Source organism: Rhipicephalus sanguineus, chromosome 6 (assembly GCF_013339695.2).
Source record: "Rhipicephalus sanguineus isolate Rsan-2018 chromosome 6, BIME_Rsan_1.4, whole genome shotgun sequence".
NCBI classification, from domain to species: Eukaryota; Metazoa; Arthropoda; class Arachnida; order Ixodida; family Ixodidae; genus Rhipicephalus; species Rhipicephalus sanguineus.
Genome location: NC_051181.1, coordinates 140706265 through 140733738, shown reverse-complemented (window position 1 = coordinate 140733738; position 27474 = coordinate 140706265). Strand labels below are relative to the sequence as shown.

At 45.2% G+C, this 27474-nt stretch overlaps 1 protein-coding gene across 3 annotated transcripts in view; it reads right to left on the bottom strand.

Moving 5' to 3' along the window:
* Positions 1-2470: 2470 nt before the first annotated feature.
* Positions 2471-27474, bottom strand: part of LOC119396566 (transcription initiation protein SPT3 homolog) — a 132720-nt gene continuing 107716 nt past the window's right edge. For all 3 annotated transcript variants that reach the window (XM_049417143.1, XM_049417142.1, XM_037663825.2), the window contains exons 6-12: positions 21702-21850; positions 20119-20194; positions 17241-17362; positions 14953-15120; positions 10954-11067; positions 5960-6030; positions 2471-2719 (exon numbers count right to left, since the gene is read on the bottom strand). In XM_049417143.1, the coding sequence (XP_049273100.1) occupies positions 5986-6030; positions 10954-11067; positions 14953-15120; positions 17241-17362; positions 20119-20194; positions 21702-21850 (674 nt within the window). In that variant the 3' untranslated portion in view covers positions 2471-2719; positions 5960-5985. The remainder of the gene's footprint in view (positions 2720-5959; positions 6031-10953; positions 11068-14952; positions 15121-17240; positions 17363-20118; positions 20195-21701; positions 21851-27474) is intronic.

Genomic DNA, 27474 nt, shown 5'->3' with positions numbered 1-27474 from the left:
ACTGCCATAGCTGTCAAAAGAACTTTCAGTAAAATGATAGACTAACATAAAGAACAAAATGTTGCTCATCATGAAGAGAGCTCTAAACCTGAGCATTCTCTTCAGATGTCAAAGGAGCCTTGCAATCACAATGGAGATGCTATGTGTTTTGCAGGATGCAAGTACACAGTCTATTTTTTTCAACCACAGAGACTTTCTCTGCCACAATGGTGATTCGAGTGACCCAAAGTCTATTTTCATGGTAAGTTACGATTACTAAGCAAGAAACTAAAAGTAAAAAGGCAACAGTGACAGGGACTTGAACCCCAAGCGACAGTAAACGATGTGAACAGGGGAATTTTGATTATCTTTCACACTTTTTTTATAACCTTTTAAATGTGATGACAGTTACTGATACATCATAGCGGTGGACTAGTATCACAATCACTTTAATGACGAGTACAAGGCAGACTGTCTAATGCCCCGTTTTCACTAGCAAAAGACAGAAAATGCTAGGTCAATACATGTTATGTAATGCTGCATGTCAGCTTATAAAGCACAATCCCTCAAGTCTCCCAAACATTATAAGTTCCACAAGCATCCTGAATTCATAGCTTAACTAAGCAATGTATGTCTAAAGCAAGCATATCTACATCAAATCTAGCTAGTCTACGATTCCAATTACTGCATGATGCTCTGCAAAGTTATGCTAAAGGCAATGGCTTTAGCAGGTGACATTTTCTGGATTTTTGCCGACTCATAAATTCCAAATATTTCCCAGATGCAAGAGGCGACTGTCAATTACAACATGTGTCACTCTTACCTAAGTGCACCCTTGGCATTCATGCAATCAAGTGGCCCGAGATATGCATGCAAAAGCTGTAGTAGCTCACTGCTTTTGTAACTCACCATAGTTCATCAAAAAACCTATCATTACACGTCATACATACACTGGCAGTTTGAACAAAAAGTAGTGAAAAGCAATGAAAAACGAATGTTGTATGTATGCAGTATATGATCTAAAATAATTGTGGATTAACAGCGACATTTGGTTCCATTAACTCAATTCCTGGGAACAGCAGCTTGACAATAGACTCGGTTATTGCACTAGAACCTAAAGTGTAGTGATGAGTATGTTATTTTCCTTTGTGGAACATACAGTGGTGTGATGGTGAGAACAGGTGTGAGGAATTTTTAATGTCAATCTTTTGATTACGTGCAATGTGCTGAAGCTCTTCCTCACTAGTGTGAATTGTCCTGAAGTGCTCATACAGTCTGTTCGGCCAAAGACCGACATGTATCCAGTCCATCATTTTGCTTGGTTAATGTTTGATAATGGCTGATGCAGTAGAAGGCACGCGTGGAGCAGTGCTCAGAGTGTTCAACTTGAAGTTGCAAAATGCTTGTTTCATGTGCACGTTATTTTTTTGTATTTTAAGAATAATTCAACATTGTTGCAGACGGACAAACAGCTGTTTGTAGTAAATGTCACAAGATAAGAGGCCCACACTAAGCACAGTAGCATGTACTTCTCTGGACAACTTTGAGGTTTGCAATTAGTTGTGATTATATTGCATGTCTGTGCCATGACACTTGTGCAATAACCAGTGGTTGTCTGAGACTTTCTAAACAAGCTGTCAAGCACCTTCACAGTGTGTCATGTGCACCGGGGAGAAGCCAGGCAAGATACCAAATATGTCTCTGCAGTGAATACTTACACAAAACAGTAGACAAGGACTTCTGTCAATATTACACGAATACTTTGTAATACCCTTATATAAAAGAAAATTCTTTATTTTGATAAGCACCAAACGTGAACAAAATGTCCATAAACTGGCCAGCCATTCGAGAGGGTTAAACAAACTAAGAAAGTCACTGCTTAAATGCATTTCTCCACAGTGCGTATAAAGAAGTTTCAACTGTGACGTTTTCCACTTATAAAGCTCTCATTATCGCTGCTTGTTCTGCCTCCAATAATTAGGCTAGTGTTCACTTGCTACTAGTATGAAACCAAGAAAGACTGCTTGCTGGTTAATGTACCAAAATGCTTCAATCAGTAGGCATCACGTCTGAGTTGCTGAAGAGTGTGCATGCTATTTCACCGTATTTCTTGCTATGAAGATGAGTGCCGAAGTGGTATGGAAAGAAGGAGAAACGTGGATAGGATAGAGTCTATCCTATACACATCTTTTTATTTCTGTGCTACTGCAGCACTCATCATTATACAAATGTCACGCCAACCAGCCCAGCAATTCAAGATTCTAAGGTATATTTCACGGCACTTCATAATTTTGGCATTCCTTCACTCAAAGCGCATAAATATCAGTCTCTGAAGTTAATAGATGATGCAGATGTGTTAATATGCAACCGGCAAGTTTTCAGAGCCAATGTTGTTTGCTAACCTGCACAAACAACATTGCAGGGCATGGACCAGGAAAAAAAGGAGCGACTGCTGGCTCGACTCAGAGACATTGACCTCAGCGGCGCATTTGTCAAGAGCACGGCCAAGAGACCACGGGCAGCTCGCCGGCTTTCGATGGACTCGCAGCAGAGCCGACTTAGGCTCAAGTCCATTGCCGCCAGTGATCCTTTTCTGAACGAGTCTCTGTCGAGTGAAAGCAGTCCGACGGAACGGATGCCTCCGCTTGGCCCGAATGTCGTGAAGGCTCGTCGCATGTCCGACACCCTCGTGAGGAGCCGAAGAGGTGACAGTTTGAGCAGCATTGTTGAAATGCAGGCACTGCAAATTCACAGCAACAGAAGTGAGGATGCGACGGAAAACACTAATCGGGAGACTGTACGGAAAGCAGCCTCTCCAAGCAGATAGCTGAGGTTGGCAAACGTGAAAAATTTGTGTTCAAGGACAGACAACCGGCAGGGCAAAAGTCGGCCGCAGCTGATGCACATGGTGAAAGTTTCCTGCCATGGAAACAGTGGGGTTCTACCTGCTGAACGCAGGAACATCTTAATGTGCGAGAGTTCCAGGCTGGGCTAGTTGCTTCATGTTTAACAAAACAAACAGTACAGACAACAGGGCAATAAATGTATGTGCTGACTGTTAGCTTTTAGTATCAGTTGCGCAGTATAATTTGAGACACCTAACACAAAGGTGCAATCCTTCACCGTTCATGTATTTCTTGTACTATTGTCTGCCCTGCTTGGCATGTTGAACACACTTTAAGATTACTATTTCTGACACGTTCATCAAAATCACCTATATCATAGAGTTTCCTGTTAAATTACTAGAGTTAACTGCTGTGGTAATGTGCACGGCAGCCAAAAGTATGACATTTCAGAGTGTGCATATGATGGCTAGTACATGGATTTACCTAAACATTTTCATTTCTTTAAATCACTTTGGGAGCTTGAAAAACAACAACAAACTATGCTGTATAAATGCAACAATTTATAATTATGCATAAACACAGCATTCACCCAGGCAACAATTCCTTTGCTATTTTATGAAACTGTGACTGCATAGAAATTTAGAAAAATCATCTGTAATAAATACTATCAAAACAATATTTGAAGCCACAAGCTTGAAGGTCATATGAATTCAAGTACTAACCAACACTCCCATCGTAGCTGAATGTTCACAGTGCCAGAGAGTATTTTGGTGTTACAGTACGTGAAACAACTGAGGATAATTCTACGGTCATTACCATGTGGCAGTAAAAGCAGCACATGGCTCCATCACTGGGGTCAATCAGCAATGCAACGTCTGTCTCAAATTTTAACTTTGAAATGTAATTACTAATTAGCAATGAATTAAGGTTGTGTTACGTACACCTTACAGAAATAGACAACACCTTCTTTATACAGGTTATTTTAACCAACAACTTGTCATTTTCTTTTCTCACATAGTGCTCGAATGGTTCCATGTTCATTAAAGAGATCATTAAACATTTATTCCTCCAACAATGTCAGTGATATATCATTATTAAAAACAGCCACTAGAGGGACCTTTACACTTACAGAGAGCCTTTAAATGTGCTCATACAACCTTGCGGTCTTTTATGTATCAGTTCTTCAGGTTCGTATACATCTGCTATGAATTTATTATTTTTTTAAGGAAACTCTATGATCTTCATCACATCCTTATTTAGGTTCCAAGTTGCGTTATCACTGGAGAAGCAAGCAGACTCGTTACGTTTAGTAGGTAGTACACTGTTATTTCCAGGATAATGCAAAGAAAAAAAGAATCCATCCAGATACAACGAACATTGTTCACTTAGCTCTTCCACAGAAGCTGGCAGCACACATAGTTCAAGAATACTTCCAAGAAATTTCTTTTTTTTGCAGACTAGATATCTGCAGCCAAACTCGCAATGCTAAACAATGCAACTAAAAAAAAATGCTGTCTGAATATTCATGGGTGCCACATGAATTACACGATAGTAGTCCTTGGAAAGAGACATTTTCACAGGGATTAAATATAATGCGAAAGTCGTACACAATGGGAAAATGTAGATCTAAAGCTTCCTAGACATAGATGCTTGTGTTCCTGCTATGAATGATAACGATATATGATGCTGTATTATGTAGATACTACATCAATGTCCTTTGCTGATGAGAATGAAGTCACATTCAATCCAAGCCGCGGTGACTGAAGTGCGATGGGGAGGAATCCGGAAATGTTCATGTACTGTAAAGTCAGTGCATGTTCTCCTGATATGCTGTTCTTTACAATCCACTGTGCAGTTTTTAGGGCAATAAACTCAACATTTTAATTTTTTTAATGTGCATGTGGTGACAACGTTTGTTCTGAAGAAATGAAAATAAGTTGGCTTCTTTATTCTTTGAATTATATGTACAACTTCTTTTGCTTAGCTTTCCATGATCACTTACACCTCTCAGTAAGAGCCACGGGGAAACATTTACTAGGTTCACAATGAGCTATATAAACACCGTTTATGATATTGCTGCTGTGAAAGTGTCAACACCATGCTGCACAATGACACAGATGCTTTTTGTAATTTCTCTCCCAGCAACTCGGCTGTGTGAGCGAAGCTGGGTTGACTTGGCGAGACACCGTTGCCAAACCCGGAGACAGAGGCAATGAAGTGGTCCCTATGGCACACCAGAATGACCATAAAGCAATAGCAATAACAAGATGACACCCTCTCCCCCCTCCACCAACATACACATGCACACACACGCCAATAAATTTAAGCACATTAGGATAGCACAACGAAAGTGAAGGGACAGTGAAACCTACACATGCTGCTGCATATATCTCGCTCAAGCGTAACGAGAAAAGCTCCTAACTCTTTAGAATATCTCGTGAACTAATAATAATACTGATATTTGACGTTTAACGTCCCAAAACCACGATATATTATGAGGGACATTGTAGTGGAAGGTTCCAGAAATTTCGACCATCTGGTATTCTTTAATGTACACTGACATTGCACAGTATAGGGGCCTCTAGCATTTTGCATCCATCGAAATGCGACCGTCACCGCTAGGATCAAACCCGCAACCTTCAGGTCAGCAGCCAAGCACCGTTACCGCTACACTGCTGCAGCGGTATCTCGTGAATTATTTTAATGCAACGCTTGTAATGCTTTAGGGAGAGAGCTTATTAATAAATGCAACTAAACAAGTGCTCCAAATGTTCAACTTGTTCTCATGGTCATTGTTTCACAATACAACTTCAAAAAAGAATCTAGATCCTAGCACACATCTATGACCTCTATCTTTCCAGATAAATGAAAGTAAAAGGAAAACATGTCAACGCTAAATATATATATATACACTAACTACATTTAGTGCAAGCTCTTCACAGCAGAAAATGTTATTCTACGTAAAACTAAAGAATCACTATATTGGATATTTCCAACGTTCTTTGCTACTCTAGACTTTCCAGTAAAAGGAACTAATTTTTAATGTCGTGCTAGGCTCGCAGTAACAGAAATCAGCCGCACTTGGCACTACAAACAAACACACTCTAATATCCAAAAGAAAACAAAATACTCACACAATGTTTCTACCCCTAGGTTGAATTCAGCAACAGAGAAGATGCCTGCAAGCTCCTTGAACTTGTGGTTTCTGTGAAGGAAAGAAAGAAAAGGAAACATTATTACAGTATACAAGAAAAATCAGTCACTTACAATCAGCCTTTTACACGCCTATAGCCTGTGTATGTGCTGGAACCTTGTCATCAGTGCCGGAAATGGCTGTGCAGCATTGATGGCTTATGAAATAGACTACACATACGCGTATGCCGAACAATGCGGGTAGCCTGCAAGGGTATCAGAAGAAATTACATCTGCTCATTACACTCACTGAACGTGCAATCACACTAAGCTAAAATGACACCATTGCCAAGTCATCGACATGCATGATGCCGAGGTCAACATTTGGCCAACTAGTAAGTAGGCCTTATTCTTAGTATAGTACTACTATCTATACTGAAGGAGAAAAAGGAGCAGTATCGAGGAATACAACATGACTTTGGGGAACTGGCACGCTCTTTACCACCTTGTCCACACTTGGACACAGTGTAAATAATGCTGTAAACATGCTTTGCTCCTCTGTCAGCCTTCATGTAACAATATTGTCATATTAGCATGATAATGAATGGCCAACAACAGGAAGTCACCGTAGTGCCACAGGCTTTTCTGGCGATGATGCCTAACAAAACCAGCCTGACAAACGATGCAATCGGCTGCAGAGTGAAAACATCACACTGACAATGTGATCAATGCAGTAACTACACTAGTCTAGTATGTATATCTATTCATGTTCACAGGTAGTAGTCTAAATGTTAATCTGAAGTTGAAATGCATGATTTTCAGCCCTTGCCAGCAGTTCACACCGAATTCGGATTGATCTCGTTCAGCAGTTAAGACTGGTTGTACTATGTCTATCCAACAAGTTCATATACTACTGGCGAACCTGAACTAACTGATAAGTAACTAGAACATGGAAAAATGTTCTTATAATTCAGGCATGACCATGCCAACTTGATAGACCACTCTGAGTGCGCTACGATGCATACACAAGAAATATAATGTGGCGGCTTGGCCTTGAAGGCACATTAGTGTTTGGGGAAGGGAACCTTGGTCTCAGTCTGGTGCCACATAGAGTGTTGCTTTGCATATGCCATCAACACATCTCTAAACATGGCAGCTAGCCTACGCTACCGAGGCATCACACGAAGGCAAAGCTGGCCCACGTCATCAGTCATACCATCCAGGTTGAGGACAAGGCTGTTGTGATGAATAGCGGAGCTGTCCAAGCCCAAGCAACATTATTTTCATATTTACAGGAATCAACATCTCCTAGTGAGAATTAACATCCTAAAACGCAGCCCACGGCTGCATCATTATCAGAGAACAGATCGGTATATAAAGATGTTTATTGGCGGACACTCGGCGAAGATGAACGACAGCGACAGTCAAGGCGGGGCCGACTCTGCGCGAGCTGCGCTCTGTCCGAAGAGGGCAACCCACTAGAAGGGGCCGGAGAGAACGACCCACTTCAAAGTTCCAATAAGCTTCGCTACAATTACTCCGGGTGCGAAAATGGAGCCGCCTGGCGACCTAACAACTTGTCACAACGAGCGGGTCATGGTACGCCTTGAGGCGCTCCACGTTTACAATGTCGCGCCCTCGACGGCGCATGTCCGAGGATGGATCGATTGGTTCGATCAGATAGTTTACAGGGGATGTGCGTTCAACAACACGGTAGGGGCCTTCGTATTTGGGCAGTAGTTTTGAAGAGAGGCCAGGTGCAGTGGTAGGGATCGAGAGCCATACGAGTGCTCTAGGGAGGAACGTCGGCTCAAAAGTGATTCTGTCACCGCTAATGCTCCTCTGCCACTCTTGGTCATGCGTAGTGAAGGTCTTGGCAAGTTCGCGACATTCTTCAGCAAGTCGGGCGGTAGCAGAAATCGGCGCACACTCAGACCGATTTGGCTTGTATGGAAGGATTGTGTCGATTGTGTGCGAGGGGTGCCTGCCATACAATAAGAAAAAGGGAGAAAAACCAGTGGTGCTCTGAGCGGCGGTATTGTAGGCGTAGGTGACGAAGGGCAGAATGGCATCCCAGTTGGTGTGATCAGCGGCTACGTACATGGAGAGCATGTCGCCGAGCGTATGGTTAATGCGTTCGGTAAGGCCATTCGTCTGCGGGTGGTGAGCAGTAGTTTTGCGGTGAACAACGCTGCACTCTCTTAGAATGGCTTCGACGACTTCCGACAAGAAGACACGGCCTCGATTGCTGAGCAGCTCCTGAGGTGGACCGTGACGTAGCATGAATCGGTGGAGCAGGAAGGAGGCTACATCGTGCGCTGTAGCCGCTGGGAGGGCGGCAGTTTCGGCGTATTGCGTGAGGTGGTCTACAGCGACGATGGCCCAGCGGTTACCAGCAGACGTCAGAGGAAGTGGTCCATACAAATCGATGCCAACACGCCCAAACGGCCGGTTAGGGCAAGGTAGAGGTTGCAGACCTGCCGGCGACAGGTGCGTTGAAGTTTTGCGGCGCTGATAATCGATGCAGGAGCGAACGAACTTCTGCACGTAGCGGTACATCCCCCGCCAAAAGTACCGTTGGCGGATGCGGTGGTAAGTTTTCAATACCCCAGAATGCGCACACTGCGGATCAGCGTGGAACGATTCGCATATGTCAGAACGCAGACTTCGGGGTATTACTAGTAGCCACTGGCGGCCGTCGCCGCTGTAATTGCGTCGGTGGAGGAGGTCGTCGTGAACGGCGAAATGGTGGGCTTGACGACGCAACGCGCGAGTGGATGGTGTTGCCGATGGATCAGTCAGCAAGTCCATCAGTGAGGCAATCCAGCGATCCTTGCGCTGTTCGGTAGCTATTGTCTGAATGTCGATGGAAGAAACGGCAAGGGGAGACACTGAGCTGTGAGCATTCTCATCAGGCAAGGGAGAGCGCGACAGGGCGTTGGCGTCAGCATGCTGGCGTCCGTTGCGGTGCAGTATGCGGATGTCGTAGTCTTGCAGGCGAAGTGCCCAACGGGCGAGACGGCCTGAGGGATCTTTCAATGACGACAACCAGCACAGCGCATGATGGTCGGTGACGACATCAAACGGGCGACCATACAAATAAGGTCGGAACTTCGTAAGGGCCCAGATGATTGCCAGGCATTCTTTCTCCGTGACGGTGTAATTGGTCTCGGCTTTAGTAAGCGTGCGACTTGCATATGCCACGACATATTCCGGGAACCCAGGTTTGCGCTGTGCAAGGACAGCGCCGAGGCCAACACCGCTGGCGTCCGTGTGTACCTCTGTAGGGGCCGTAGGGTCGTAGTGGCGTAGCATCGGAGGAGACATCAACAAACGACGGTTTGTCGCTACAAGTAGTCGCTACAGTACTGCGACTACATGTTATCAGAGCACACTAGGGGAGTCCATCACTAACACACAGAATGTCTCCTTAACCCTCTACATTTTGCCCAGACCTCTTGCAATGGAAATGGGTGATATAATTTCTGTGTAACTGGATATGTGGGTGCCCAAGTGTCTGCCCTCTAGGGTAAAAGTTTTACACGGAGCGCATGGAAAGGGTCAAGCAAGTACACTACAGTCGTATACAACTTTAGAAGTCCGTGGCATTTACTCCTAAAAGGTGCACAAGCCTTCACCAACGGGCGCGCACTCCAGACTGACGTAAGTAGCCGGACGACTGGTGGCCCCACCTTGTGCAGGCCCACTCAAGTGCAGCTTGAATCTCATATCAAACAGACAACAACTCAAGGCTCCTTCAGAACTGCAGCATAAGCTGCCTTGCCTACTTGTCACATGAGTCAGAACTTTCACAAGAAAGCTAAGTGCTCTCTGTATGAGTATTTAGCATGCAGAGTTTACATTAATAATACATGATCATGCATACAAGCTATATCTATGATAAAGAACATGAAAAGCAGGATCCGGCGATCAAAACAAACAGTAACGGCCCTTCCCATGCCACTATCAAAGGGGCTGTGAAATGTATACTGGCTCGTCTCATAGTGTTGTGACGCTTATCATATGCACAAGTCCATATTTTTTCCACATTTTGTCTTTAGTTCATATGTCCCCTGCGCCATTTCTCCTGTATCTGAAATGAACAAGCAGCCATATGTGCCGATGTAAACACACGTTTCTGGTAAGTGTACAGTACTGCTGTTCTATGAATCTTGAAGAGAAAAGAAGGTGAGGGGAACAGCACACTGTCATTTTTGCCTATCCTCTTGGGATGCTGCTACAATAAACATTGCATAATGCTATGGACAGCCATCAAGAGATGTATACGTTGAAGAAGACGGCGACGATTTGGAGACTGTTCTGTGCCGCTGCCTTAGGGTGAAGTGCCCGAGTAAATACACTTGTCTACAGCCTCTCGTATGCGTCTCTTCGTGTAACAATATTATTGCACGTTGCGCAGCCTACAGACATTGAAAAGTTTCTGATAAGCATGGTGTACGGATCATGCGGTGGCGATCCAACATCTCTAAAGCACTACTGAGACCACTGCTGCCCTGTGATTGTACAAGCATGAAAATCAACTTTATTATGACCAAATACATCTTATGGCCTCAGTAATGTACAGGACTCCGAGAATAAAAAGTGAAAATTTAGCGCTAAATAATGCACATACTTTCGTTTCCAGCATCTACAGTTCTTGTCGTATCAGTGCAATTTTGACTCACACATTTACATCAGAGCCAATCTGACCTTTAGCAGCCAGATTTGCAGCGACATGACCCGGTTATCACGAGTAACTGCTCATACCAGTCGTTGCATTAAAAAAAAACAATGCCGCGTTTGAATACATGAGTACTGTACCTCTTGTTTCACCAAAGACATCTGATTCAAATCAATGGCAAAGAATACGAACATGTGCATATGCATGGGAATGGAGTCCTAGTGTGAGGGCACTGAGACTTAATTGCGTGGTTGAAACCTGCACCAATACTAGTACAAGCCATATAAAATAACAAAGAGCGCATAGTATACTTACAGCAAAAGATGCCATGGGTCCTCGTCGAGTCATATATCTATGCATGGCTTCTCTAATCTCTTCTGGTTTGATGCACTCAGATGGAAGCAAAGCTTTTTTGATACCATCGCCACTCTGAAGAAACATACATGACATGTAAATGAATTTTGTACAAATATTAAGAACAACATTCAATAAGAAGTTTTATGTACATTTTTTGGGAGAGAGTACTTAAATGATATTGTGAGATTTCTGTTACCTACAGCACCAACATGCGATGATGGCATAATGAGAAAATTGCACTTGCTAAATGTGTTCATAGCAAGACTTTCAGCTTCCATGCCCATGCACTCTCACTTCTTCAGGTAATTCTCATTTGTAATACATTGACTATGGCTGCCACCCACTCTACCGCTGAAAAGAAATATTAGTACTCTATTACTGCCGGCATAGAAGGACATTCATGAAAGTCTGTTCACTCGTAATCAAAATGGCTCATTGGTACATGCCATGTCACACTTGTGGTTGTGATTAAACCATGAAGAAAGAATCATTCAGGATGCAAAACAACCCTTGCTCGGGCACTGCAATAATGTTGCCGCGCTGGGCATCATGGCAATGCACCATGTGTTGTAGACGTGGCTGGAAGAAAGTGCAAACCATGCGTGGTGTGCTTTCTACAAAGGCTTGCTTGCTGCTGCAAAGCCATTCAGTGATGATTCATCAGGAGACATTATCTGCTCCAGTATCACTGCTGGAGCAATTTCTTCTTAAATTGTAATAAAATACAGGTATGTGTGCAGCACTGAAAGCTTTGTACACAGTAAATGCAAAGCTATAATTCAGCTTACTAAATAACAGTAAGTGCGCATATTCCCTTAAAGGGTCATAAACAACCCTGTGGTTCAAAACTTGTGATGAAGAGCTAACTGCGCAATTGTACGATGTGAACACACTGCCACAAGAATATTGTTAATGAATGGTGTAATAGTGAAGTTACAGGAGCTAAAACAACCATTTCAACTGGTATCAGTTGTGCACTCGGCCTCGTCAACCTTCTCCGACGTGCTCAGGGTAGGCGTAGCCCGTCATGGTGTCTATACCCATATCGGAAACATAACACAACGTAAGCGATTACATCATCAATGTGCAGCCAATGACCGAGCAAGGCTTCCTCCATGTGTCGCTCATGTCAGAGCAGTGCGGTGAGGAAACGCAGTGCGAGAGGTGCAAGGCACTGGTGAGGTAAACAAAGACGCGATACACGCGACAACTGCGCGGCCAAAACCGCATCACCGCAGGGCCAAGGCGTCATTTTGTAGCACAGAGGATCAATCGAAGGGCAACGTTACATAGCACAGACTTCATCGATTGGTCCTCTGCACTATGTAACATTGCCCATGGGGAACATTACGTCACTATGCAGGCGAAGAGGACTGTACAGGCGCTGGAGAGGGGCGCGGGATTGTTTTTTTTTAAACTAATTATCTCTGCAGCGTGCAGTGTCGTGATATTTACAAAATATGACCACCATGGCCTTCTATACGAATTAGTGTGCTTGTTTTGGAAGGTCTAAAAAAAAAGTCTGAGCCTGTTTACTGGCCCTCTAACAACCATAATTAATGTAGGTATAGAAAAAGATGAACAAGTGTTGATTAAGAACAGTGATAAGAAGTTCATAGGGCTCCTGCACTTAAAAGCACCTCGGGTATTTATTTCAGTGTGTTTTTTGGACTGTTGTTTACTACAGCAGTTGTTCTTGCCATGGGTAACATGAAAATTGATCATTAGCGATAGCATTACAACATTTCGCAATGAAACTATCAACATTGTTAGTCCACTACTGACAATGCAACCAGTAGTCATTTCACTCTCGAGTAGTAATAATAATTAGAGGGTTTAATGTCCAAAGACCACGATATGATTATGAGGGACGCCGTAGTGGAGGGACCCAAAACCACAACAATTATTATTGTTAGATGCTATCATTACTTGGTAGAAGTACTGATAGGATATTATTGATATTGGTAGTACTTTTGTGCATGCTATCAGTAGTACTATTTACCCTACATATGAAATCACGTAACATATCATTAAAGGGACACTAAAGGCAAATGTTAAGTCGATGTGATTGCTGAAGTAACGTTCCACAAACCTCGTAGTGCTTGTTTCGTGCCAAGGAAATGCTTATTTTGAAAGAAAATCATGTTTTAGTGGTCCGCACAGTGTTAGCGCACTTCAAATCGCCCACCTGAAAAGGCCTCCTGACGTAGCGTTTGCCTTGCATAACATTGCCCGCATTTACTGCTGGCAGCCGACGCTGTAATTTCTGTTCTAAAGGGGACATTACAAGCCGTGCCAAAGTTGCGGTTGATCTCGTAATCCCCTGCATGAAAGCGCAGTGAGCACACACGCAGATTTATTGGTTGTTTAGCACACTGTCGCAGAGGTGCGGCACTCAGCCACTTCGGCGTGGGTTTATTTGCAGCACCTATTGGAAAGTCACGTCGGTTTCTTTGCGGCAGCTGCTGTTGCTCAAGCGGTGCACACCGTTCAGGCATCCAGCAACATAACAGGGACGCGGCATTTTGTCGAACTTTCAGTTACAACGACTTTCATGAGCGCGCAAAGCACACAGAACCATACACGATAACGAAACTACCACTGAGATGCGACTGCGCGAGCGGAGAGGAACCCGGCGAAAACGGAACTTTTAAACCACCCACGCCTTCTCGTTGGTGATCGGGCTCACTCTAAAATGTCCCACTGATGGTGCATATCATCTCTTACATTTACCTTAATTTCTCGATTAGTATAGCACCACTGCTGATAATATTGACGTTTTAGGCGCTCTGAAACATTCACCTTTCACTTTGACATAAATGGTTATTTGCCTTTAGTGTCCCTTTAAGCATAAACTTGGCAACATTTCACTGTATCCAATCACATAAACTGTAACGGATGATCATGTATTACAAAAATTTGTTATGTTACTAGTCGAGAGTACCCGCCTCTGGTGGTCTACTTGTTATAGTGCTTGACTGCTGACCTGAAGGTCACAGGTTCGAATCCAGGCCGTGGTGGCTGCATTTTCGATGGAGGTGAAAATGCTAGAGGCTCGTGTACTTACATTTAGGTGCATGTTAAAGAACCTCAGGTGGTCGAAATTTCCGGAGCCCTCCACTACGGCGTCCCTCATAACCATGTTGTTGTTTTGGGACATTAAACCCTCCAATTATTATTACTACTCAAGCGTGAAAAGAGTGTGAAAACCACGATATGATTATGAGGGACACTGAAGTGGAGGGCTCCGGAAATTTTGACTACTTAGGGTTCTTTAATGTGCACCTAAATCTAAGTACACAGGCCTCGAGCATTTTCACCTCCATTGAAAATGTGGCCGCAGTGGCCTGGATTCAGGTCAGCAGTCGAGCACCATAACGACTGGACTACTGTGACGGGTACTCTCGACTAGTAACATCCCAAAAATCTTTGTAATAAATGTTCATTTATCACAGTTTATGTGATTTCAAACAGTGAAATATTGCCAAGTTTACGTTTAATGATATGTTGCATAATATTATAGTAGTACGTAGGATTTAAACAAGTACTGCTGATAGCATGCACAAAGGTACTACCAATATCAATAATATCTTATCAATAGTACTTCTACCAAGCAGTGATAGCATCTAATAACAATAATTGTTGAGGTTTTAGGTCCCAGAAACATGATATGGTTATCTGGTACATCGTAGTGGAGGGCTACGGAAATTTTGACCATCTGGTGTTCTTTAACGTGCAGCTAAATCTAAGTACATGGGCCTCAAGCATTTCGCCTCCATCAAAATGCGGCTGGCACGGCCAGGATTCGCCACGGCCAGGGTCAGCAGTCGAGCACCATAACCACTAGACCACTGTGGCGGGTAATGATAATATCAACAGTACAACTGGTTACTTTAAATGTCTAATTCATAGACCACAACAGCATAGAATTAAATGCATTCCACGTGATTTTCTCACCTTAGACGTCGCACCCTCGCTACTCTGAAACCATGGCTTGTCTTGGAAGCTGAAGAACTGAGTGGAAGGAAATCCTGGGTTTCCAGCCAAAGGGGGCATCGACCAGGTCAGTGGATCACTGGGGTCATGCTTAGATTCCTTCTTTATCAGCAGTGCCAAGTCTACAATCTGTGCAACAAAACAGTAAGTGAATTCAGGACCATGAGTTGGCAAAATTCACTGACAGCACAGGTGCTAAACGTTTTCAAAGGTAAGGTTAGAGAACACTTCCTTTTCCCGGGCCAGATTGGTGCACGACAAAAAATTTGATCATGTGAACACTCACCAGTGTAGACAGAAAAATGTGGCCTCACAAAAAATTTTAAGAAAAGGACACAAGCAACGTTCCTTTGCATTAAGGAACGTTGCATTACATACTCCAACATGAGCTGACCTTCGGTCAACCCATGTTGGAGTATTTAATGCAAAGGGTGTTTCAAATATCTCGTTTGTTTTATTAAAAAAACCTTTCTCTATAAAATATTTCTGCAAATACTACAAGAGAAGGCAGAATTGATTAGAGTACTGAAGCATACGGCAATATAAAACTCACGACTACAATTACTGATTCTTTGAATTCCCTGGCTCTCCCTAAATTCTTCTATGATGATACACAACAGCTGCTGCAGTGTGGCTGCACTGAGGGGGAGGAGCTGGACAATGTGGTTCGGATTATTAGACAGTGGCCATCTTGGCCACCTTTGCTATATAGCTGTATATATACTGCAGATATACTTGTGCCTAAGCTACATGTAACACTATTGGTGTAAGTGTGGGGCTCTCACATGTAATCCTGAGAGAATTACAGATGCAAATGTGTGTTTATCTTTCAGGAACAAGAAGAGATGATTAATGTCATAATGCACATCAAACTATCATTCTTAGGGGAAAAAAAGCAGCAATATTTGCAATTAAAAGTAACTCACTAAAACAAGGCCACATTTCCAGCAGTGACCGTATTGTCTTCAGTGTGTGTTTCTTTCAGAGAAATAGCTATACACTTCCAGGTACAAATCCAGATAACGGCTTGTTTCGTGAATCTGACCTTCAAGCTCAGCAAAGGTCATGCCCGTGCCGAAAGAAATTGTTTACATACTGCCTGTAAGATGGCACAGAGTTCTTGCCGATCAGGTCGCACCAACGTTTCGCCAGCGTATGAAAGCATTGATCACATGCTTAATTCCACGTGCCTCACATGGACTCCGTGGAGGAGTGCCGCAAGTACCAAGCAGCATCTGTGTGTTGTCTTGTGGTACAATTGTAGATGCGGTACTTGCTGCTACGAAAGTGACCGCCTGGCAGCCGCTTTGCCAGAACCAGGCATGGGGGAAGAAGGAGGAGGAACGGGGTCGTCAAGCACCGTGGCTCGCAACGAGTATCGCTGGGAACATCGCAAACAGTGAGCCGAATCCGATCACCCAGTCGATAGAGCTCGAATGTCTCGTCCTTAGCAACCAAAATTGAGCATTTCCTCAACAAACTTGGGTTAACCGCGTTCAAGCACAACAATTTTTTGTTTGCCTTCTCCCGAGTTCATATGCTGCATGTGACACGTGAGGAAGTGCATGGTAAAATGATGCCATAAGTGCACAGTGGAAAGTACCACACATGCAATGTACAGAGGTCAACACACTTGTCTAGAACGCTGCAATGGCACGATGCATCAGCGTGTATACCAATAACAAGTAGTTTGAGATAGCCCAGACTTGAGCATTCATAGCGGCGATGCATGCTATAATTCGAGCTCTTTCAAACCAGGTGTAATTGGCAAACGTTGTCAGTGCAATCTGGAGCATGCCGTTCCAGTGTTCTAGACAAGTGTGCTGACCTCTGTAGAAACACACCTACTTAGAATCGCCGTGTAAAGTGAAGAAAATTCACAGCGAGGAGAATGGACACAGAACAAGCGCTGTCGAACAAGTGAAAGTTACTATGAAAAATGCTCGAAAATGAAAACACCCACTGTGTGCACAGGCCTCTAAGTCGCATGGAAAAAATCAAGCATTTTCATTTTGCAATCTAACAGACAGATAGACGGTTCCAATGCACAATCATCCCACATATTTTTTTATGTGCACCAGAAATCAGACCAGATGTGATTACACCCCACTTTAATTGTCCCAATTCACTATGACACTCTGTCTGGCATCAGCCTAGTTTACTATGTGGGAAGCTGAATACCGAGTAGTCAAGCCACATACTGGAGATATGGGTAAACAAAGCTTAGCACTGAAAAAGAGATGGATCACCTGAGCCACAGTTTCGTAGGCCAAGTAACTGAAGACATCCAAGACTGAAGACGACAGTTTCATGTCACTGTCGATGTCCTTCATTACCCACTCTCGAAACCGTGCTGACTTGTGTTTTCTGCCTGAAATTGTACAAGTCCAAGCATGAATGGAGTCAGTGTCTCATCACAACTTCTAATGTGTCAAACATACCAAATCAGATAATAAAAAAACAATAGGCCATAAGAAAGGAAAAAAAAAATAAACGATGTGTAATACTATTGACAGCAGTAAGAGATAAAAAAATTTGTGAACAGGAGGTGTCGCTGGAGCTGACGTTTCGACAAGCGGACTTTTCTAGTATCGGGTCATGCATCGGCTCATGTGTTGGCTCATGTATCCCTGTAATAGGGAATTTAAGGACATGTTAGTGCATGCAAAAGTAAACTTTCATTCTACTGACCCCATACTACCTTGTTCTTGTCCAACACGTAAGACTTGCAAACACCTTGAAAATGGCGTTATAGTTAAAAGAACCAGAAGTGACTACATCCATCACATAAAATCTAGTTTTACCTGCACTAGTTCAAACGTTAGCTACATGAATAAATGTCCATATTATCACAAACAATAAACTGGCAAAACAGGACAGCCTGTTAACGTTAGATTAAACAGGCATTGCGCGGACACGGCGGAGAAATTACCGAAAGCAGTGGCACAGCATTTTAATGTGGCAGATCACAACTTCGACTATCTCAAATTTTACACAGTGCTTCATTCAAGTTCCCGGTCCCCGAGGGACAAAAAATACAAACAGTCACACCCTATTCACAAGTTTAATACACTCCAGCCAACAGGTATAACGTTTCAAAGGGGGCAGTTGAACCCATCTGATATGGTACATAAACAACAAAAACCAGTGACAACTAGGCCTTTCTTTTAGGAATTTCTAACTGTGCTTATCACCATGAAATTTTTATAGTCGGGCGGTGCTTTCTTGTGACAACCATAATCCAGCGAAACGTCTACGTTCCTTTCTACCCTTCAATGCAAATACCACACCACCCCCCCTCGGTTTCTATTTCACTGACTGTTTCCTCTTTCCTCCTGACGGCACACCAACCCCTTTCTCCCCCAACCCCACCTCCGTTTACAGGCATACATACACGCGCTAACAAAAGCAGTTGCAGCCTTGAAGAAGACAAGTCCACTTGTCGAAACGTCAATTCCAGTGACACCCTGTGTTCATGAACTTTTCATTTCTTCAAGCTTCTATCTTCCCCTGCACCTCTCCCTCTTTTGTAGTGATTTCTCTCTTTTGTTGTTCATGTGACTTCTGTTTATTCCTTGTTGCTACAGCTCGTTGCCCTAATTAAGTTGCAACTACAGTAATTGTAGACACACCACAAAGCGCATGGTTAATAGCTTGCAACTTCAATGATGACGAGAGAGAAAACCTGAATAAAAATATTATGAACACCTTAACGAAATCGACACATGAAACACAAAGAAACTTAGATGTGTTCTAGGATAGCACAGGGAGTATCAAGCTGTATGTTCAGTATGTTTTTACTCGCATTAAGGGGAGATGCGGGTCTTTTTTTTATTTCTTTTATTAGTTGGGTGAACTGAACGAAATTTAACAAACTTATCCCATTTTTTTCTGCAGATTTCAAATCTCTAATTAGATTTTTGGTTGCTGCATTAGTACAAAAGATGTGCAATCTCTAAAAGCATATTTCTTACGGGAATTTTTGGCAACTTTGCTTTGTCAAACACAGAAACAAAGTATGTGGCAAGGCTGCCAGAGAGCTGGTTTAGCCAGTGATGCTGATCCGATTGTCTTTAACAAACTTTGAATGCAAAATAAATAGACGTAAATGTGAGTGAAATTTTTTTGCTGCATACTATTTCTGATAATCGAGAATTATAATTTGGTGAACAACATTATAAGAAAATAAATAGCATCACCGGCTAGACCAGCTTCCTGGCAATCTTGCCACATACTTTGTTTTTGTGTTTGACAAAGCAAAGTTGCCAAAAATCCCCATAAGAAATATGCTTAAATATGTGTTAGAAATTGCATATCTTTTGTTCTAATGCAGCTATTAAAAATCTACTTAGAGATTTTGAATGTGCAGAAAAAGCCGAATAAGTGTATTAAATTTCATGCCATTCACCCAACTTTTAAAAAAGCATTTTTTAAGACCCACGTCTCCCCTTAATGTGTTCATCATGCTTTGGCTACCAAAACACATGATGATTTCTTTTCTACCACTGAAATGCCATTATAGCATTGGTCAGAAAACCTAATCTACCCAAATGGCACCTTCGCCTTTTCGGCTTGTTGCTTGTGACAGCACTAAAGAACTCCGAAAGCGTGGTTTACATCCAGCTGGTTAAAATCAAGTGCTCTTAACAAAGTCTGAGTCTGAGTCTGAGTCTGAGTCTTTATTTCAGACATGCATACAAAATGCAGACAAGCACTGTGCTTTGGCTCCTGAGTGCCCCAAAGTACTGTCACCTTTCCTGAAAAGTGTACAATGATCTGGCGATGTATTGGTCACACAGGTACTGAAATTTCCATTAACAGCAAAGTGCCTGCCATAAGGGGGGGGGGTGCCAGCAGCTGCTGTCTTCATTTGTCTACAATGTTTAACTGCAACAGAAGAACAGCTAATGGGTTTGTACTGTCGGTTTCCGGTTGTAGAGACAAGCAATTCTGCATTCCACATGGCCATTGTTTTCTATAGATACACTTTTAAGCAGCCTGCTTATCTTTGTAATAAGTCTGACAACATAGATTACAAAGATCTGGAGCAGAATGTGCTGTCAATAAAAGGTGAATGCAGGGTGTGACCAACCAGCTATATCTGACTCAAACATTGTCAAAACATACAGAAGGACGATGCTCTTGCGTTGGAGTACTCCATGTACTGGGTTTGGTCCATGGTTCTTGTATGTGCCTCTAACCTCTGCAGGAAAGAAATGTAGCAATAACTGAAATGGGACACACAGAAGTTTGAATGTATGGGCTATACAAGCAATCTATGTGAGCTGCTAAAAACGTCACAACCGATTAAAAGATTACCAAGGTTGACCATTGGGTTAGTTGGTGAAGCATAATCAAAAGTTTCACAGCGCATGGAATGAGGATGAACAAAGAAGAGACACACACACAGCGCTGTGTGCGTCTCTTCTTTGTTTGTCCTCGTTCCATGCGCTGTGAAACTTTCGATTAAGAGAACAGCAAGATTAGACACAGTAGTAAGATCATGATAGCCATTGCATGCGTAGACCAGTGCCTTCAAAAACATTAGTTCATTTGCGCTGAGGGTCACAGATGACTTGCTCACGCAAGAATCTCCCTCCCGTTTCATCTGCGCAGCTTCCACGATGATGCGGGTACGGTCGTCCCTATGCTGCATGACAACAGAGGTCACCTGGAATCACGTGCTGCAATGGATCGCTAAAAAGCCCTCTTTTTTTTGTTTCACACGTTGGCGTGTACCCGAAGGTGATCGTTGAGGCACCTGCTTGCCGGACCGACATAGCAGCTGCCACAAAAAAGAGGAATCCTATACACGACGCCTTGCACGCAATCCACATAACGGTTTCGATGTTTTATCCTGTAACCCTCCTGAGGTTTCGGAACAGGACTACTCCTTTCGTGGTGCCGAAAACACAATACGAATGCCTTCTTACTGTCCAATCTTCTTTAGCCGGTGGGACAACTGGTTGTCTTTGCCGGCAACAACTACTGAACTGACATTGCCCTTCCTCACTTTGCAGATTGAGTCAGCAACACAGATCAGCAGCGTCTTCAGGTAGCCCAACAAATTGAGGCAGGACACTTGAGCTTTGAAGCTAGTGTCGATGGCATGATGGCACGACTTGTCTAGGGCGTTCAAGAAACATGTGTGTATAATAGCACTGTTAATCAGTTTAATGTGGCAGGATGTGTAAGGTAGTTGTCTTACTACTGTGTCTTACAAGTGTGTCCAATCTTGAAGTTCTCATAATCTCCGTTTTTTAGGTTTTGATAAGTTGTCACTGTAAGTCATTGCACATGTCAATCCTGGATTTGACACTATTCCCCACATGTATATATTCTTTGTGCGTTTTTGCAATAACCCTTAGTTGCAAGTAAGCGCCTGTCGTTTGTCTGCCTTTGTCTACGTCATCCTTTTAGCGCTTCACCCCCCTCTGTATACGTACATGTAGGCGTCCACCTAAATCACACTCTACTACATCCCTATAAAAACTGATCAAAGCGATGCAATACTTGTAGTTACTGTGTGTAATGCTTGATAATGCTTATAAGGTTGCAAATTTTACACAGCATGTATTGATATGCTCACTGCCAGTTGCTTTCTTGTGAATGTGTAGGTTAATACAAAGCTCTTCAGCAGTTGTGATTATATTGTTACAGCACTTCTATAAATGTGAACATGCAAAGTGAGCTGAACAACTGATACTTGCCATTTCCCTTTCGTGCTTGACTTCATCAAATGCAGACTCGTTGAATGCATCTTCCAACTCTCCTGTTTGATCGATGAACGAAATGAATTCCCGGCAAATCTTTGTTCTCTTGAACTGAGGTCCTCCTTCGGGTTTTACATCTGCCAAAGCTGCAAGAAATTTTTGAGAAACCATAACGATAAAGTCATTTTCTCGACACTTCAGTTGGCAAATGAAAAACACAAATTTCCTTTTACAGGGAGCAGCTGTAAAAGATTCCCTCTATCCTCCAGCAATGTGCTAATATAACCGCATGCCTTTGTAACAGAATTAACGCAGAGAGAGAGAGAGAATAAACGCTTATTCTGAGCATGCGCACTGTGCGCCCAAGGTGGGCGGCCTCCTTATTCCAGGTAGCCACGGGCCTTTGCAGCTGACAAAAAAAAAATAAACATTCTTCAGGCAACGCAGCTGCTAGTCGGGCTTTCCAGGCTACCTACCCGAAGCAACAGCATTTATCTATGGCCACTACAGAGCCTGTAATCACACATTACTGATCTGATTTAAGTGCCCATAAATAGCTATGGCAATTATCGAGATATAAAAAGTATGTGCCACAGTATTCGTAACACAAAAAAAAAGTCACAGTTTCGCCGCAAGGCCGAAGCAATGAATGCGATAGCAAGAAACTAATGCTATATGAAGCGAGGCTCGCCAATGGATACTCTCAGTTTGAACAGCGCTCCTGTTGCAAAGGCGGCCGAAGCAGCGAAGGAGACTAGCGTGCGTCAAGTGTCGAGCTGTGACACTTGATAGTTCGCGCTCATCTTCTGTTTGTTCGTTTAGCGGCGTCCCTTGAGCTCAAGTGGCTTTCATACGCTCCGTAACATGAGCGCGGACATCACGGTGAAAGCGTGAAACATCCCTCTTCCCCTCAGCACAAGAAAACCGCGCGAGCAGACAGCGGAAGGGCAAGGTTCTCCCTGCGCAAGTATAAGAAGAAGCGAGCGAGCTCGCCGACGACTTTTAAATGCGCCTGTCGCGCTCCTAACGCCATCTCGCTGGTAATGAAGAAACGCTTATAAGCGCAGCCGTCTCTGAGTCCGCCCAGCGGTAAAGGGTGTGTATATAACGCTCGCCGTTACCTATGTGGAGGATCTGCGTATCGTGGCGTAGTGGCTAGCGCCACTCGCTGCGGAGAAAGAGGTCCCTGGTTCGATTCCGCGCTTCGGAAGCATTTTTCTGAAATATTTTTCTTTGGCACTTTTAATATATATATATATATATATATACTTATACATATACGGTGCATGACGGCGGCGACGGCGACGGCAAAATCCAGCCGAGACTGTCCATATAATTGCTATCGCAATAAAACTGACATGCTTGTTTCTTCTGTGCACACCTGCCAACCTAGGGACTTCTGAATCGGGAGACTCGCCCGTGAGAGGAAGGGGGGGGTCAGCTCAACTGTCCAGCACACGGCCCCCACACCCGTGGCCTTGGAACATTCGAAGCGGGCCTGTGGCCTGACTGAAACACTGTTACTATAGAAGCGTTCCAGCCTCTCTACTGTTACTGTGGCTTCTTTGAACTGGGCCATAAAATGGGGGACATGCCCACCACTGTCAGCGGTTGGGGTGTGTGCCTGTTTATGTGTTTCTCGTGAAGGGAGGAAAGCCCGACAGGAAACAGCAGTGGCCAGCGAACCTTTCAAGCTGCGTGGCCGTTCCCTTTTCTTTGGTGTGTCAGATGAATAATTTCGTGTTGTTTTAATCACCGGTGTTTTTTTTTACTGTACCTTTCTTTTTTTTTTTCGAAATTGGGTTGAGGCAGTTTATCAGGTGATTTATGGTCGCATTCGTACAATCAGGAGGACGGTTCAGAAATCGGGAGTCTCCCAGCTAAGTTGGGAGAGTTGGCAGGTATGCATGTGTGCCCCTCTGTCATGTGAACACGTGCTACTGTTCTGATTAGCAGCCGCGTGTCACCTGATCAACAATCGGTGGCCTGTTTCAAAATGTATCATGCACATGGTATAAGATCTTGGATGTGCTCACAAGAGACCTCACTCATAATCCTTAGTTCATGCAAAATAATACTTTTGTGAAAAGAAGAAGAAAAAAGTACAGCAACAGTTATCGGATTTATTGTTGTGACCTAGGCTAGAAATGTCAGCCGAAAAAAAAAAAAAGAGAATCCGTAATAGATTTGTGAATTGTTCGTTGACCCATAAAAGGCTGTCAGCAGCCTTCAGTAGGAGAAGGAGATTGAATTCAGAACATGGCTGGCATGAGAACGTTGATATGACTTTTACTTGTTCGTACAAGGAGACCAGAACAGAACACAGCTGTCAATACATGCTCTAATACTTACTAGCTCAAACAATATGAATTAGTAAGGACAAATGTAAAAAAAAGAAAGAGATAAGCAGTAAAAATAACGAACAAACATACCTGCTTTGTGCCATAGTCAATTTTAACAGAGACGAGGAAAAGAAAAACTATTAATATCGTAGTATACTGAATGTGCACTCTTAGGACAAAAACAAACAAAAACAAAAACAAAACAAAGTATGTCGTAGAAATGGGCAATGCTCTACGCTTGCAACAGTGTGCCGTGGTGGTAGAATGGTTACGATGCTCGTTTGCTCACCCGAAGGTCGCGGTTTTGATCCTGACCACAGTGGTCGCATTTCAATCGAGGCGAAATGCTGGAGACAAGTGTACTGTGTGATGTCAGTGCATGTTATAAAACACAAAATGGTTGAAATCTCCGAAACCCTCCACTACGGCACGCCTCACGATCATATTGTGGTTTCGGCATGCAAAGCCCCAGATATTAAACTGCTTGCAATAATTATGCACAAATACTTCAACTTGTCTGTCATCGTTAAATTCACTATTTCCAGGGTCTAAAGAAAGTAGCTTGCCTTGAGTGTAGCTCAGTCAAGGCAGGCCATATGCCGTCGGCACAGCGAAGCGTTGCAAAAGAGCTGTTGCGTTAGAATAGCGTTAACGCAACCTCCCTTCCCTATGTCAAGTAGCAAAGAAGTAAAACTATGGAGTTTTACATAAGCGCGATACAAGTACGAGGTACGCCGTATTGGGAGTCCCAAGATTCCTGCCGACATCCTGGGCATCTTCAGTGCACTTAAATCAAAGTGCACGGGCTTTCTGGCATTACGCACCTGTCCATAAAGCAACACTCGAACCTACGCAGCTGCTCACTTTATTGATACTTTTGCTGCTGATGATGATTAAATATGTGTGAGCGCTTTTTAATGGGTGGGCCTTTAAGACACACACTCGTGCAATTAACATGTTTTGACGCCCGGCGCGATTCTACGCTTCTATCACGCAATATTACATGTGTGGCGACCACTGCGCACAGACCTACGCAGCCTGCGTCTCGTCACTGATTAGCCCGGCGTGACACAGCTACTTGCTGCCACACGCTTCCGATAAAAGACAGCGCCACGCAGTTTCGTCGGAGGCTTACGTCACCACCGCTGGCTATATAACCCAAGCTACCAAGCTTGGTTTCATGTTTGTTTCTCTAACCTTTCGAAGCGCAGCATCGGCATGCTTGCCCTGCTGCTGCTACTACGTTAATAAACATCATTTTGTTTTATGTTGGGATCCGTCCTTCACCGACCACCGCATCCCACATCTGGTGACCCGGAAAACGAACAAACCGCACCGGCATGACCCGGACCTTGGAATGACCTTCCAGAAGATTCCACGGGACCTTCACGCCGAGTCAACCGACCTCTGACACGCCTATCACGATGGCGCTGCGACCGGATGAAACCACGGCGCACTGCATCTTGCTGCCGCCGGAGTTTCCCGAATTCTGGCCGCAATGTCCAGCCATCTGGCTCATCAAGATGGAGGCTGGTTTCTCCCTGCGTAACATCGTCTCGCAGCAGGACAAGTACGCCATCACGGTAGCTATGCTTCCTCCTGCTCTGCGACGCGTTGTGCCTCCTCTTGGGCCGCAGGCATACGACCAACTTCGAGGGTTCGTGCTAGCCCCACCGCAACCGGCAGCAGCCGTGCCAGCACCCGCCGCAGCAGCCGTGCCCGCACCCGCCGCAGCAACCGTGCCCGCACCCGCCGCAGCAACCGTGCCCGCACCCGCCGCAGCAAACCGTGCCCGCACCCGCCGCAGCAACCGTGCCGCACCCGCCGAAGCAGCCGTGCCCGCACCCGCCGCAGCAGCCGTGCCCGCACCCGCCTCAGCAGCGGCCCCCGCAGACGAGCCCTCGGCGCCCGCCGCAGCAGACGAGCCCTCGGCGCCCGCCGCAGCAGACGAGCCCTCGGCACCCACCGCAGCAGACGAGCCCTCGGCACCCACCGCAGCAGACGAGCCCTCGGCACCCGCTTCGGCAGACGAGCCCCCGGCACCCGCTTCGGCAGACGAGCCCCCGGCACCCGTGACGGCATCAGCACCTACTGATCCTGTGTGCGACACCCGAACCAGCGCTGCTTGTCAGGTGTTCGCTGACACCACGGGTGTCACCCTAACCGAGCCACCTCAGACTGTCCCGACCACGCTGGTTGGCTTCGAACATCATACTGTCCCGACCGCCGATCCTGCCCAAGCTGTCGAGCGGCAGCGCAAACATGACGACGCCCGCACCGACCGCGACCACCCAGTCCCAGTCTCCCTGGGCGGACCAGCACAAGGCCACACCTGGCACCCCAACCCTGGTCATCCGCAGAATCTGGGGCCAAGGCCCAACATCATTCTGGCGCCGCCGCGCATGATGCCTCCCCCCCTCGCTTGCCATAGTCCCGGGACAGCCCCTGACACTACAACAGCTACAGGCCATGCTGCACGTGCAGACCATGCTGGCCCAGCCCACGCTGGGTGCGTTCCAGACAGACCAGCACCAGTCCCTGTCGTAGATACCGACGTTCACCCAGCCGCAGATACTGGCGCAGGACCACCACCATCATGGCACCCTGTCGGCGCCCCTCATCTCGACGAGCGGCAGTATGGTGTCCTCTGTGCCCGTCGCGCCCGCACCAGTCACAGAGAGCGTGCAGATTGTGGTGAGCAAGGTTCCACAGACTCCGGCAGTGACTCCCCAGCAGCGCATACAGGTTTTTTCTAGCGCACGATGGCAGCGTCGTACTGCAACCCTCACGGCAGCACCCTGTCATCCATGACTGCGCCGGCACCCTCCCCGGTACTGGTGGCCACGACGGTCCCGCCTTCGTCGACGAGCGCGCCCGGTGCGACCTCTCTTTCGCGGATCCACTCGGCCCTCCTGAAGCGTTTCTCCGCAGCGCCGCCCGTCAGCGGAACAGCTCGCAAAAGCCACTAGGTTTCTACACCCGTCCTCTACGCCACTCTCAGCCCCGACCCCCAGGAAAAAATTGAGCACCCGTTCGCCACTCCGTGTTACCGACCAGGACAGGACCGACTCAAGCCCGCGTACATCGCGGCGAACGACCCTGGCAGCGCCACTCTTTCAACTGGCGTCCTTCCACAGCCACCGACGTCGCAGCCCGCTCCTTTCACGACACGCTCTGGACGTTTGGTACGCCTCCCGGATTTCTACAGACCCTGAGGGCTCTGCACTCCGCGGGGGGGTGATGTGGCGACCACTGCGCACAGACCTACGAAGCCTCCGTCTCGTCACTGATTAGCCCGGCGTGACACAGCTACTTGCTGCCACACGCTTCCGATAAAAGACAGCGCCACGCAGTTTCGTCGGAGGCTTACGTCACCACCGCTGGCTATATAACCCAAGCTACCAAGCTTGGTTTCATGTTTGTTTCTC